The 14,719-nt window shown below is 58.9% G+C and overlaps 1 protein-coding gene across 9 annotated transcripts in view; it reads right to left on the reverse strand.

Annotated features, from left to right (window-relative positions):
- Window positions 1-4,305: 4,305 nt before the first annotated feature.
- The window catches only part of DDC (dopa decarboxylase), a 73,515-nt gene continuing 63,101 nt past the window's right edge, over window positions 4,306-14,719 (reverse strand). For all 9 annotated transcript variants that reach the window (XM_041723036.1, XM_041723035.1, XM_041723038.1 and 6 more), the window contains exons 11-15: window positions 14,305-14,324; window positions 10,275-10,373; window positions 8,589-8,690; window positions 5,327-5,539; window positions 4,306-4,700 (exon numbers count right to left, since the gene is read on the reverse strand). In XM_041723036.1, the coding sequence (XP_041578970.1) occupies window positions 5,339-5,539; window positions 8,589-8,690; window positions 10,275-10,373; window positions 14,305-14,324 (422 nt within the window). In that variant the 3' untranslated portion in view covers window positions 4,306-4,700; window positions 5,327-5,338. The remainder of the gene's footprint in view (window positions 4,701-5,326; window positions 5,540-8,588; window positions 8,691-10,274; window positions 10,374-14,304; window positions 14,325-14,719) is intronic.

The following is a 14,719-nucleotide window of genomic DNA, read 5'->3' on the forward strand; positions in this document are numbered from 1 at the left end:
CCTGGCCTCCAGCACCCTGAGAGACTAAATTTCTATTGTCTGAAGTCTCCTAGTTTATGGTGCTATGTTCCGAAAACCCCAGGAAAGCACTAGATTGTACTCCGAGGGCCTAGGGGCGGGGCAGTGGTGTAATCAAGAACACGCCCCCCCCCCCACCCCCAGTCAGCTTTCTTCAGTTCAAACCCCAGCCCCGCTGCACTCCAGCGACGTCCAGCGACGTCCGGGGCTCTTGAGGAGTCAATCCCTGACGGGCATTTGGAGCAGAGTAGCCCAGAGCACCCGGCTGGAGCTTGCCACCGAGGAGGAAGCCGTCCTGGGCCAGTGCTTCCGATTTCTGTGCTCCCCGACAAGGCGGCCCAGCTTCCCTAGTTTTCAGACTCTCGAGTCTCGGACACAGGAGGGAGTTCAGTGGCTGTCGGGTTTTCCATCCCGTCAAGCCAGCCCTCGGCTTGTGCGGCTCCCCGAAGGCCCGCAGGGATGGAGCCCTCACTGCCCTGCGAGAAGGCGCATTCTGTTCACTCCCAGCCCGTCATTTGAGCTCCCCCCCGCTGAAGCAAAACCTGCCTCCCCGGTGCTACTGTTTGGAGGCAGAGAGACTCTTCATGCAAAAGGGAGGGAACATTTGAAGAGGCACCAAGTCCTCTGAGTCCCCTCCCCCCAGCCTTCCATCCATAAACCTCCTCACGTGACCTGATTTCTCTCGGATGGCACCCGGGGGCCATTGCCATCGATGGTGAGGTCTGGGGTCTGCATTTTGGATGCTCTTGGACCCAGGTGGTCTCCCACCAGTGAGCCCACTCTGCTTCTCCCCTGTCTCCCTTCCTCGACTGTCCGTGTCACATCTCTGCTTAGGGAAGAAACACACAAGGGTCTCTAGTAGCTCCAGATTGATCCCCTTTACACAAGCGACCTATGCTCACAGTCTTTCTGAATTCTCTATTATTTACGACATGATAGGAGGTGATAGGAGGCCGCACAGCGGCGCAGAGGAAAAAGATCTTGGTATCAAATGCAGTAAAAAAGAAAAGGCAGAATAATTTCTAGTGTGTGATCCTTGGGATTTACATGATTCAGAAAAGCAATAAAACCATCCTTAGATCAAGGGGCCATCGGGCAGTCTCCACCCCCGCTCTCAGACACAGGCTTTCCGCAGAAAGGATCCGTGGTTTCTCATGTACTGAGTCTATGGGACCCGTGAGTCGGGGGCTCAGGGATGAAGTCATGGTCCCAACCTGCCTTCCCTCCACGTCTTCTCCCCTTATGATGATCGAGGGAACACCTGTTCCTTCTCTCCTGAGTGTCTCCACAGGCTCCTTCCAATAATGCCAGGTAGTCAGCCTGAGTGAGCGTCTTCGGTTCCAGGAAGCTTTGCTATTTGTCACATTTTGGAAAAGAGGCGTATGATTCCAGGGGGCTTTCCTAGTGTAATACGGTAAGACCGATACAGTCTCGGTTTGGTCCGTGATACCTGACACGGAGCTCTGAGACCCCTTGGAATGTGTGGGTGACAGGAGCCTCTTCTGTTCCGGAGCGGGGTGACTCTTGGCCGGCCCCTAGCTAGAAACAGGATGGGGGCTGGATACCAAGAAGACCAACGTGTGATTAGAGGGTTGTGACTTCCAGTCCCGCCGCCTGACTTCCGGGGAGGGGAGGGGGGCCAGAGATGGAGCTCATCTTATGGTGATTTAATCAACCATGCCCACGTAATGGATCCACCATAAAAACCCCTAAACGGCAGAGTTTGGAGAGTTTCCAAGCTGGAGACCACGTGGAGGTGCCAGGAGAGCAGGGTGTGGAAGCTCCACCCCCCGACCCGCATTCCTGGCCCTGCTCAGCTCTTTGGGCTGGGCTGGTTGGTGCTGAGGTGTAGCCTTTAGAACAAAGTGCAAAAGGTAAGTAACATGGTGTCTTGAGTCTGTGGGATCTTCTAGCAAAGCCTTGAACCTCAGGAGGGGTTCATGGGGACCGGTCTGTCAGAAGTCGGGGAGGCCAGGGATTGCGAGTGGCATCGGGCGGAGGGCGGCTTGTGGTCCTGAGCCCTTAACTGCGGGATCTGACCCTAACTCCAGTTACGTAACGTCAGAGAGCTAGAGAAGGAGTGTTGGAAGGGACACCACTGTTTGGTACCAGGAGGGAGAGCATCTCACTTGGTGGCAGAGGTGTTAAGACTCCAAACGGTGTGGGTTTCAGGATCTGGACACATCCGCATCCATCAAGGATCTTTCTGACACCGAGCAGCAGGTGCCGTTATCAGATGCCGGAAGGCGACAGGATTTGCGCGGACGTCCGGTGCCAGCAGTGGCCTATGACCCGTCGTGACACCAAACGGAATATACATTTACATGAAGATGCCATGCGTCGGTCCAAAGTAAGCCTGAGTAATCCAGACCTTTGTACACTGTCTGGGGGCCAGGAGCCAAGACTCAACGGGGGAGGCGAAAATGTTTTTTTTTTTTTTTTTTCCCAGAAGGGAATGAATGGCCTCACTGCCACTTATTGTGACAAACGGCTCACCCCCAAGAGCAGACAGCGTATTTGGCTGCTCGGCTAGTGGGCAAGAGGGGGGATTCTAGAGCCAGACTGCCTGGGTTCCAGTCCTAGCTCAGTCACCAGTTGGCAGCGCGACCTTGGGACAAGTCACTAGACCTCTTGAAAAATCCCCTTGACAAACCCTATTTTCTCATCTGTAAAATGGGAGTAAACACTGAGAATTTTAAAAGAAGCATAAAGTTAATATTTTAAAAATATTGATAACGGTGCCTCGCATTGATCACATGCACGTGCGTGTTGAAAACGCCGGGAGGCAGGGCTTCTTGCTGTTTGCAGGCGAGGTGGGTTGCGGCCTGATTGCTCTGTCTCAGAGATGCCTTAAGAGATCGGGAAGTGGGGTGAACTGCGCTGCTTTACCTAGAGACGGGCCGCAAGTCGGACCAGCTTTCATCGCTGCTGGGCCTCCGTTTAAGCGGATGTCTGAGAATCTCCACCAGAAAGACCCAGCCAGGCGCAGAGAGGGGAGCCCCTCCGCCACTCAGCTGGCTTCCTGTCTGTGCACGGCTCCCAGCAGCAGCCCTGTTGTCACCTGCTGTCCAGGCTCCGGCCTGGGACTCAGTCCACCGTCATCAACCCTAAGTATGCTTATGGATGGGGCCGGGTGGGCAGCTCCACGAAAGCCGGGAGCTGGCATTGGTGACTTTGGAGGCTCCTTTTGGAGACCCTGCAGCAATCTTAGCTCAAGAGCACACTCAGGTGCAAACCATCTCATTGCAGAACAGAGACACCTCGGCCTCAACTCAATGACCTGAGGGCTCAACAGCCCTTATCATGAGGTCCCAGTGGTCCCAGTGCCACATCCACGTCCTCGTGCCTTGATGGACGGTGGGTCTGGTTTACTGATGGGCGAGAACGAACGGCCTTATGTGTAAGACGGGGAACTACGAGGCATCTGATATACTTCCAGATTCCGGAAAAACAGATAATTTCATTACAGTTAGCAATCAGAGGTCTTTGAAATTCCAATAGACGTATCAATAGCCCGAGGACCTTTTCTGAGAGTGCTTTGCTTTCAACAGTTAAACGGTCTCTAAAGGACAAGAACTCATCTGGGGATGAAAATTCAAGTATGTTTCCACCAGCAAAAGTCATTTCAAACAAAGATGGGCTATTTGAGGAAATACTGCGTCTTATCAGTATCTATGTTCACAAGAGCACTCCTGTGGTTTGTCAGTCCCAAGGCCAGAGGACAGATGGACCGATTACTGGTCCTGGGATGAGGAGACCAAGGCCCGAAAAGTCAGTCTTTCCCATCACACCAGTAGAACTCGGTCCGTGGTTGTGTCCTGGTTCTGAGTTTATTTCTTCAAGAGTTGGTGTCATCTCTAAGTAAAAGTCTAGGTAAAACTCAACATCTAGGTGATGTTGCTAACCACCTAGGACAGTCCCTGGCAGATACCAGGCACTCCACAAACACTTGTGGGCGCAGGGATTGACATTTTAAAATATCCAAGGATGGGGGCACCTGGGTGGCTCTGGTTAAGTCTCTGCCTTCAGCTTAGGTCATGATCTCGGGGTCCTGGGATCGAGCCCCACGTCGGGCTCCCTGCTCAGTGAGGCGCCTACATCTCCCTCTCCTGCTCCCCCTACTTGTGCTCTCTCTCTTGCTCTCTGTCTCCGATGAATACATAAAATAACCTTTGAAATATCCAAGGATGCCATTTCTTCGGCTGTTCTGAAAGGCTAAGTCCGCCTCGCAACCACCCATTGGGCACAACCTAGAACGGAAGGATGCTCACCAGGCACAGTCACTGCTGCGCTTCAAATTATTTATTAAGCATTGAGCCACATGAGAGAACAATGGAAAGACCACAGGTATAATCTCAAGTCCCACAGTCCTAGAATATCCTGGAAAACATTTCAGTAAACCTCTCCCCCCACCGATGACATCGAGAGCATGATTTCTTAATCAACAAAAGTCATGAGTGAATAATGAATAAAAGTTACATGCACTGGGATTAATTAAGTTTTCAGACAGCAAGTAATGTTTCTTCATTGGTAAGAGAGTGAGCACACATGAGCACGAGCTCCAGGAGAACGTCGCAGGGAGAAGCGTGACGCCGCGGGCGGGCGTGGGTCCCCGGAGCCACAACGCTGACTGTCTTCTCGTTCCATGATGTCAGGTACTGCTTCTTTTCAACGTTTGAGCTCTACAGTGGAAAAAAATACACATGAACATATGGCTACACCCCCCCCCCCCTAAGAAATGAAAGAATTGGTATTTTGGATGCATCTCGTAGAATGCAGAGAGAGAGAACGTGCCCTTCCTCCTCCACCGAGCTGGATGGAACCGTGCCTCGTAGATGCATGTGAAGCTTCAGAGACAAGGTTGGTGGCCAAGCTGGCCTCCCTTGGACACATTTTATCAGTGTCAGCTGGATTCTGTGCCCCATGAAATGGGGAGAATTCCTCCTTTCCCTCGGAATTATGACCGCGTACATTTGATCTGATAATCTCAGGTCATGATCCAGGGTCCTGAGATCGAGTCCTGCATCAGGCTCCCTGCTCAATGGGTGGGGAGCGGGGGGGGGGTCTGCTTCTCCCTCTGCTGCTGCTAGTGCTCGTGCTTTTTCGCTCTCTCTCCCCCCCTCAAATAATAAAATCTTAAAAAAAAAAAAAAAAGAAGACAAAGTAAAAACGTGTCTAAGTTCCTAAAAGATCATGACAGCATGTGGGTCCTACCTCCCTGGGTGGAAACCCCGGCCCAGGCAGCCATGGAGGCAGCGCCGGGGGCAGATTGGGGGCAGAGACGAGGACAGGGCCGGGGACAGCGTACCTCAGCCGGGCTCTAGTCCCTGGGGGTGGCCAGGAGGCTGGTGGCCAGCTGAGTGATGTGCTCCCAGGCCAGCTGCACGTGGGCAGATTCCACGGTGCGGGCGCAGATGGCAAAGCGCAGCACGAACTTGTCTCTGAGGTGACAGGGAACCAGGTGGATTTTTTTGGCGTCGTTGATTCTTTCCAGGAGCTCCTCGTTCAGCCTGTTGGAACCCTGCAGAGACGGAGAGACGGTCCCAAGGACTCCGACCTCGCCTGGCCTCCGAGGACGGCTGGCATCCGGCGACGCTGCCGCACGTCCGCAAGACGATGGGCCGCCTTACCACTTGCCTTTCATTTCCCAGGGTGAGGAATTCAGCTAAGTGAGAGTTACGTGGCCGTGGGAGACCACAGCCTCGCCCTACGGGCTCTCCACAGTCCAATGACTGCCCAAGGATGACCCTTCCCCGGGCCAGGATTTGTAAGGAAAACGGAGCTCCCTAGGCACGTGACCTACAAGCTGATGCGCTTCAGCGACCGAACTGGGGCTCTGGAGGCAGCCGCCCCCAGGATCGCTCCCAAACAGAGAGAAGAGACAGGAAGCACAGCCAACCTCGAACCTGGGCAAGCCGCCCGTGAACTGTGGCACCGAGGGGCCATCGGCAACCCCCCAGGGACAAGGAGCAGCCCAGAGAACCGGGGCGGGCACCCTGCAGGGCACCGCTGCTCTCATGCACCTGCCTCCCCTGCCCCAGCGCTCTTCTGCTTCCAGGAGGTGCCTCCCCCATCTCATCATCACACGTGAAGGGGGATGGGAGTGGGGCCTTGCCTCCCTGCTCTGTGGCCCTCACGGGGCTCATGCATTTGCCTTCTCGTTCTGTCTTGAGAGTCGAGAAGCAGGGAGAACAGAGGGCGAAGAATGGTCCGGCTCCCCTCAGTCGCACACTAGCCAACGTCGGGGCCCCCCATGAGCCCAGCAGACCCTCCCTGCCGCCGGCTGCAGGCCTTCGTGGGGCGCCTACGGGGCCCAGTGCAGGACCTAGGCCAGGTCTAGACACAGCCTGTCCTGCCCGAGGATGAAGCTAGGGAAGGAACAACACATGCACTTTACCAGGAAGACCCAGGCCAGAGCAAAGAGGCGTAAGGCGTACAGTGGAGACATCAAAAACACATTATTTAGGGAAAATGTGCCTGCCGTTTTCAAGTGGGTGAGGCGAGGTATGTCTTCTATTAAGTGGAGGAAGAAGCCAAGCAGAGAAAACAGTCGGAGAGAAGGGGAGGGGGAGGGAGGGGAGGACGGGGAGGACGGGGAGGGAGGGGGACCCCAGTGTGCATCTGAAGCCCCGGGGGGTGCAGAGGACTCAAGTCCCCCTGGAGCAGGACAGCACGGGAGACAGGGGACCGGCAGGCGCACAGGGAAGCAGGAACACGGCCCGCGTGCCTTGATGTGCTTTCTCGAGAAGACACGGGGTTGGTGGCACGGAAGCCCCCGGCCGACCTGCACAGAAGGGAACTCTGCTGGCCACCGGGCACCCCGGGCTCTGGAACGGGGGCGGGGGGGGACTCGCCGCGCCGCATGGACAGATGGGGTCGGGCAGGTCGGGGGCACGGAGGCTGGCGTGGGGGGGACGATGAGGGCCTCAGGTCGCGGTGGTGGCCGCAGGACCCCACACTTAATGCCGAGCCCCACACGGGTGCAGCTGACCCCCGCGGACCCCACGGGGACCGCACGGATCGCTGTACACGCGGGCTTCGTTCGATAAATCGGCGCAGCTCAGCAGGCGTGTTTCCTCTTCCTAGTGACTCTCCTCCTAACGGTCTCCCTTCTGTGGCTCGCTTTGCTGTAGGAACGCGGCGAGCACACGGAGCACACACGACCGGCGAGCCTCCGGGTCCGCAGTCTGGGGGCGAGTCCCGCGCGATGCCAGCTTCGCAGGGGTCAGCGCCCCTCGCCCCCCACCTGGGCTTTACATGGACGCAGTGTGCGGTGTGTGCGTGACTAAAGAGTGAAAGTCCTGCGCGAACACCGGCGAGTCAGAGCAAAACGAAACGTCTCTTCCCCGGCAAACGCACCGAAGCCCGCCGCCAACACCGGGGCCGACTGAGCCGCGGCCCGTGCTCTGGGGACCCGGGGACCTGGCCGCTGGGAGCCAGTGCTCCGAGGCCTCCCCGTCTTCTGCACGTGGGGTCTCACCGCCGTGCACCTGCACGGAGCTCACGGCCCCCTCACCGAGCCCTGCGTGGGAACACCAGCACCCCACTGTCTCTGAAGAGTCCAGGCTTTCTTGTGCCTGCTTCTCTCTCTCTCTTTTTAAAGATTTTATGTATTTATTCACGAGAGACACACAGAGAGAGGTAGAGACGCAGGCAGAGGGAGAAGCAGGCTCCATGCGGGGAGCCCGATGTAGGATTCGATCCCGGGACCCCGGGGTCATGCCCTGAGCTGAAGGCAGGTGCTGCACCGCCGAGTCCCCCAGGCGCCCCTCTTGTGCCTGGTTCTCCTTACCCCCTAGGAGCTCCAGGAATCAGTGACGGGGAGGATAGGGTCAGCGGGAGGCCACATTTGGATGACAGCATGTTGACCTGCAGCAGGCCTAGCCCTCCTCCCCTTGCTGACCTCCCGCATGGAAACATGGAGCCAGAGGAAAAGGCAGGTGGCAGCGCGCACGGCCAGCGCCAGGCCCTCCCCCGGCCTCCCTCCCACAGGTAGATTGATAAGGGGCCTGTGTGCACAACCTCTCTCGAGGACCTTCCAGAAACGTGGTCATGATCCCCAGCAGACACGGCTTGTGCCGTCCACCCTCTGGGCCAGCTCCCCCCACCCCGCGTGCACACACACACACACACACACACACACACACACATGAGTAGGGCAGCAGGACAACAGACCAGCGTTTCTCAACCCCCTGCACACACCCGGCCACCCGGAGGGGCCCGTGAAGACACCGGGGTCCGCAGGTTGGGGCTGGGGCCGGGGCTGGTCTGGGGGTGACCCCCCGGTTAGCGAGCCTGTGTACAGGTTACAGCTCAGATCATCGCAGTGGCAGCCGTGTGGATGGAGAAACCGGGGAGCATTCTAGGACCAAAGGTCTACACACGCAGGAAGTGTCAGCTCCGTGGAGGAGGGGCAGCAGGGCCTGGACCCAGGGACCCCAGGCGGCAAAATGCCTGGTGACTTCTGAGGTTCTGGGGAGGCAGCGTGCTGCTCTGAGCACCCAGGTGACGCATGAGCCTCCCTCCCGCCCGCCCGTCAAAGGGAGCGGGGACTAAAGCCACAAACCTACCTTTAGCCGGAAGCAGACCAGCCCCAGGGTGACTTCCGTGCAGATTTCAAAGCGGGGATCCTGTTGCACCAAACGCTCGAACTCGTGAGCCAGCCGGACGTGCTGCAAAGGGGAGAACCGCCGCCTAGTGCCCCAGGGCCGCGCAGCTCGGGGCTCAGCCACCTAGAGAGGCTTCCTGGGCCGCGGCTGCAGCTCAGGGACGTGCTCCCGGCCATCTCCGCCGAGTGCTCGTCGCCCGCACTCAGGGCAGGATGACACTCGCCACCCCGACGGGAGGACTGTGGGGTCTTCAGAAAAACCCCAACTAACGTTTTCTTCTGTGCAGTGGACCCTTGAATCCCACCAAAACAACCCGTCAGCACTTCAGAACGAAGGTCGGGAAGAGGGACGTGAAGGTGCTTGTGCAGAGAGAGGGGCCCCCCGCAGCCCTTGCACCCACAGAGGAGAAGGACAGCACCTGTCACGTTCGACACAGCCTTCGTCTCACTGAATTCCCCACCTCACTTGGCTCTGCGGGGTTCACAGAGCCCCATAGGGGATTCAAATAGGATGTGAACTGAGAACAAGCCCGCGTGGCCTGCGCACCTGCTGTGCACTCCGCACCTCTGTGCTCGGGGACCCTGAGCGAGTGTGGCCGGTCCCAAGCCGCCCTCAAGGGCCGCTCCCGGGCAGAGGAATAGGTCTGGGGCCGCTAGAGGGCAGCAGAGACTGTGCTGGCAGGTGCACCCCCCACCCCAGGGAGGGTCCAGAGGAGCCCCACCTGCCAAGGGACCGGCTTTGAGCATCCCCTCCCTCCCCTGGAGGCCGAGGGGTCCGCCCAGAGGCGGGTGTGGAGGGTTTTCACAGGGAGCCGCTTGATCACACCCAGGGGGCCCTGAGCTTAAAGCTGGAATCATCTGGCGAGTTAAAGCCCTTCTCCTCCTTCCCCAGAGCTGAATCCTCACAGTATTCCAGGCCATGTTCTCCTGAACTCACGTGCGCAGTCCTGCCTCGTCCCTCACCCCAGAGACCACGGGTGCCCCCGCTCCCACGAAGCCCAAGAACCTCTGTCCATCAAGATGGGGCCGGGGCTGAGGACAGACACCGGCATGGGAGGGAAGCGCTGGGACCCAGCAGCCTGCTGCAGGCAGCTAAAGGGGGGTCTTGGGGGGGCCCAGGATATACTCTGGCGTCAGTTTCCTCAATTGTTAAAAAAGAAAAAAAAAAGGCAGGGTGGTGGGGCCTGACGTGGTTCTCCCTCTGTAGGCTCGTCACGGAGGCCTGGTTCGCTCAGCCAAACAGGTCGCCGGGACCCACCTGGAGGGTCCAAGGCCACACGCGTGCGCTGCTTGGGGGTGCACCGGGCACCCCGGGGCTAGGAGCTAGCCATCCCCAGCCGCCTGGAGACCCTCCCGGGCTGGCGGTGCTTGGAGCAGAGCGTACTGGGTTCTCCCCACCGCTCCAACACTGTTGCCTGGACCCGCCACGGGCAGACGTGGCAACAGGACGGGCTGTGGGGGGCATCGGCTCCGCAGCCTCCGGGACCTGATGGCCCTGGTCCCCACGGGCGTGTGCAGGTCTGTCATCCTGCACCGACTGCCCACCCTCGGGAGTCCGAGCTAGCTGGCCGAGCCAGACACCCTGCTTCATTTCTAAGCTCCTACGAAGTCCCCATGTGACCCCCAGAAGTGATGGACGCACAGTCACCTTGCGGATGTGGGCCTGCAGCCCCTTGACTCCGTACATCCTAAAAACAAACCACATCTTCAAGGAGCGGAATCTCCGGCCCAGGGGCAGCTGCCAGTGCTGGAAGAGAACAGAACACGCTGCGTCAGGGAGCAACGTACCGAGAGCCGCTCTCCTCCGGCTCACCGGGCGCCTCCTGCCCTTGGAGGAGCAAACCCCCTGGAGGTCCCCTGGCCGGTCCCCTGCCGCCCGTGCCGATGCAAAGCCGACTGTGCAGTGAGCAGCGCCTGCAGCTGGAGCCTCTGTGCAAAGCTCCGAGACACGGGAGGACGGACAGGTTGCTCCTGGGGAGGCACAGTGTCCCCTGAGCAGATGCCGGCGGGGCTCACCGACCGGCAGGGGCAGCGGAGTGGGGCCGGTTGCTCCGTCCAACCATCCGTCCATCCACGGGAAGGAGGAAGGACCAAGCCGACACCCACCCCTTCCGCTCCCAGGCTCCCTGGGACGTCCTGGCACCCTTTCCTAGAGCAAGAGTGACTCTCCCTGCCCTGCTCGCAGTGACCTGCAAGATGGTCACTAGAATATACAACCGCAGGGCGCCCGGGGGGGTCCGTCCGTGAAGCATCTGCCTTCGGCTCAGGTCATGAGCTCAGGGTTCTGGGATCGAATCCCACATTGGCTCCCTGCTCAGCGAGGATCTGCTTCTCCCTCTGCTCCTCCCCTTGTGTGCTTGCTCTCTCTCTTTCTCTCTCAAATAAATAAAATCATTAAAAAAAGAGAGAAAAGAAAAGCCCAACATGTTGGTCTTCAAATAGTCTCTCTTTAGCTTGTCTCCAGTTTGTCAGCTGGCTGGCACTCTACGGGCTGTGGGGGCCTCCATGGTGGCAAAGGTGCTGAAGCCAACAAGAAGGGACACAGAGGGGAGGAAGGGCAAGGGGGCATCTGGCACGAGAAAGCAGGGGCACGTCGCTGTGACTCCCAAGAGCCCCGTCCTGGACTTGCAAAGATGCCCAGGGCAACGCAGTCTCCCTCCCTTCCTGCTCCCTGGACCTCCCTGCAGGGCACAGCTCGCAGACGGGGCTGGCGCGTGCAGGGCCGCGGCGGGAGGGGGTTAGGCCTGGACCCTCCCGCAGGGCTCGGGGTGCACGGCTCCCCCGTAGCCCAGGGCAGGCAGGTGTCAGGCCGTGCACCCACGGCCGAGCCACTTCTGAACTTGGGGCTCCCAGCAAGGATTTCACAGGAGGCTCTCGAGTGGGAGAGAGAAGCGGGAGCCCGATATTGACACTCAGGCATCTGACACGGTGTCGCTCTGGGTCCCCCAGGCGCTGGGCCCGGTGGGGTCACGGGTCATGCCACTGTCTTCTTAGCGCTGTGAGAAGAGGCCAGGGGGACACGTTCGGTGCCACGGCGTCCCCTGCAGACGCACGGCCGGCCTACCCAGCACTGTGTCTGCAGGCTGCTGGGGGTCGTCAGTAAAAACGGAACCAACGCGCCTTTTCGGAAAATCGGAAAGAAGATCCTTCACCTTCCCCGCTAACTAAGTAGGCGGTAAAGCCATCTCCTGCCTTTGTCGTGCACCGATGCTGCGTTCCAGAGCCTTTCGTCGCCAAGCCGACGAGCTGCGCATCCCAGTGAGGTCTACGTCTAACACGGGGATGCACAGCAGGGCGAAGCTAACCTCTCCGTCCTGCAGTAGCAGGTGCTCACAGGTGAATCGAGCGCTCATTCGCACGTGGCCCTAAAGTGCTGTCATGACCTGAGCCCGGGACAGGACGGAGGTACGTGCCCCCGGAGCAGAAACGCCCCGTGCACTCAGCTCCCCGTGCACACAGCCCGGATGCACAGAGGGGACGGGACTCCGGGTCCTTGCTGTTCCAAGCCTGCCCCTCGCCCACCCCATGCCGTTCGGTGGAATATTCCGACCACTGAGCTGACACAGCAGGAGGAAGGTCCGTTCCACCGTCCTGCACGGGCCGCCTGGAAGGATCCCGCACGCAGAAGCCTGCTCCAGATTTCCCGGACACAGCGGAGCCATTTCTGGGTACTTTCCCTCCACAACTGAAACACGACACGTCCTGTACACCGTCCCGCCCGCGAGAAGCCACCAACGAGGACCGGGAGGTGCACTTCCCTCACCAAAGGGCCTTGGGAGGCTCGGAGTGAGAGCTTCTGACTTAAGTCCTTGGTTCTCTTTTAACCGTGTTCCGCAGATTCCTTGACTTCGCTGACCCTGTGTCTCCGCGTCTGTGAAACGGGGATCAGGGTCCCCACTTTGCCCAGGACCACGTGCATCGTTGGCAAACGACACCAGGTCTCCACCGCCGGCCTGCCGCCACGGGCAGACGCAGTATGAACGCCCTTCGCCGACGTGTTCCCAGCTCCCTCCTCGTGGTGCTGACGCTGCCCTCAGGCCCTGTGCCTCCTGCCAGCGCGGTGCTCACCCCTCGAACCCCCCACTTCCCCAACTAGCCTGGGAGACGGCCCGGAATCCCAGTGTCTCCTCCACAGCCCCAGGGCGGTGGCCACCTCAGGCTGGGCTCCCAATGTCTTTGAACAAAATGATGATGATGTCAATCATATTCTTTTTTCTTGGTCTGCTGAGCCTGGCCCCGGGGCATTTGCCCAGAATTCACTCTAAAGGAAGAGCCTGGGTGCCGGGGCATTTGCCTGGAATTTGCTCTAAAGGAAGAAACCATGAAAGAGCTCCAGAGGCATCTATAAGTGCATAGAAAAGGAAAGATGTCCCTACATCGGAGCTAAGACAGCAGTAAAATCGCCAGAAAATATGGTCTGGGGCCCTGTAGGGCTGTGGCACGGGGAGAGGGTCAGGTGGGAGGCCAGGGACTCTTGTGCCTTTGATGAGGGAACCAAGAAACAGCACTCATAGGTCAAGACTGGTGCCCCAGGCCCTTTGCATGGCCAGGGCCCAGCACAGGCTCCCACTGACCTGTGTGGTCTTTCCTGGTGGGATGCCCTGCGTTTGCCTCATGGGACCTCTCCTACTTGGTGGAGATGGTATTCCAAGGGCTAACCTACGGGCATCAGCTCTTAGAAAACTCCCTACTCCAAAACAATTTTCCCATCCTTCTAACTTGATTCTCCATAAATTTCACTGTTTATTCATTAATCATGAAATATCTGCTAAGGATACACTAGGTGCCATCCCCTGGCGTTGCTGGGAAGGGGCAGCGAAGCGCACGACGATCCAGGAGGACCTCCCAGGCCAGGTGGATGTGGGTGAGGCCGGCTGCCGCGGCGCTGCACACCTGCCTGCATACGGGTCTTTGAAGAACAGCGGGTGGACCAACCTAAGACCGTCCACACGTGACACGCAGCTCACAAGCCGCCGGCGCGTAATGGCTGAGGCCTCGTTATCATAAAGCATTAGATGTGGCATAAGGAGACGCTGAAGTCCAGGGGACGGGCTGAGGAGTTGGGACACGGGGACGTTTCCCTTGGGCCGGAAAGGGCCATCAGAGAGGAGCGACACGTTTGAGGTCTGTCTCAGAACGGCGGCCCACGGCGCTGTGGGAACGGCCATCCTGGCCCGTGTGGCCACCTGGGCCCCGTGCCCCTCGGGAGCCTGGGGGTCCGGGAGGGAGTGGGGGGCCTCACTCACCTCTGAGCGGCTGCCAGCGCCACACACGGCCCCCGGCTGAGATCAGGCCTGCCGTCGGAGCACCCCTGAGGTCTCTGGCCCTGCTCCCTACGGCCCTGCAGGTGCCGGCCCCGAGCGCACAGCAGCTGCGCACAGCACAGGGCCGCGGGTCCAAGCGCAGCGCCCACCCCGACAGGCACCTGGGCGCAGAACTTCCTGCCTCCGTCCCAAAGGGCGGGCAAGATGACTCCCCCCTGACCCGACACCCAGAGTCACTGGGTCAGCAGAGCTGTCCGCGGCCTGGCTTGCTTAGCTACGTAGGACCTAGGTAGACGCGGTCCTCCAGGGCACCCCTGACCCCGAGAGGAATGGAGCCCACGACAGCTCCCAGCGCTGCCCTCACACCTGTGGTTACCTGAGACCTGGACTCAGCGAGCGAGATCTCCCACTTACCCTGTAGTCGGTGATGAGCCCTGCAAAGAGAAAGGAACAAACGAAAAGAAGCCATTAGACACATTGGCCGATTGCATGCCTAATCCTCCTCATTTTCAAGATCGATTTCTTGTTTTGTTTTGTTTTAATTTATTTATTTAATCATGAGAAACACACACAGAGAGAGAGAGGCAGAGACACAGGCAGAGGGAGAAGCAGGCTCCATGCAGGGAGCCCGAGGTGGGACTCGATCCCGGGACTCCAGGATCATGCCCTGGGCTGAAGGCAGGTGCTAAACCGCTGCGCCACGCAGGGATCCCCTAGATCGATTTCTTGTGTCCCCCCCATCATCTCCTCGTGAGACCACGGAGGGCAGGGGCTGGGTGTTCTCCTTGGCACTTCCCAAGGTCACGGATCCATGGGGCTTTCCAGAACA

Source organism: Vulpes lagopus, chromosome 11, assembly GCF_018345385.1.
Source record: "Vulpes lagopus strain Blue_001 chromosome 11, ASM1834538v1, whole genome shotgun sequence".
In the NCBI taxonomy this organism is placed as follows: Eukaryota; Metazoa; Chordata; class Mammalia; order Carnivora; family Canidae; genus Vulpes; species Vulpes lagopus.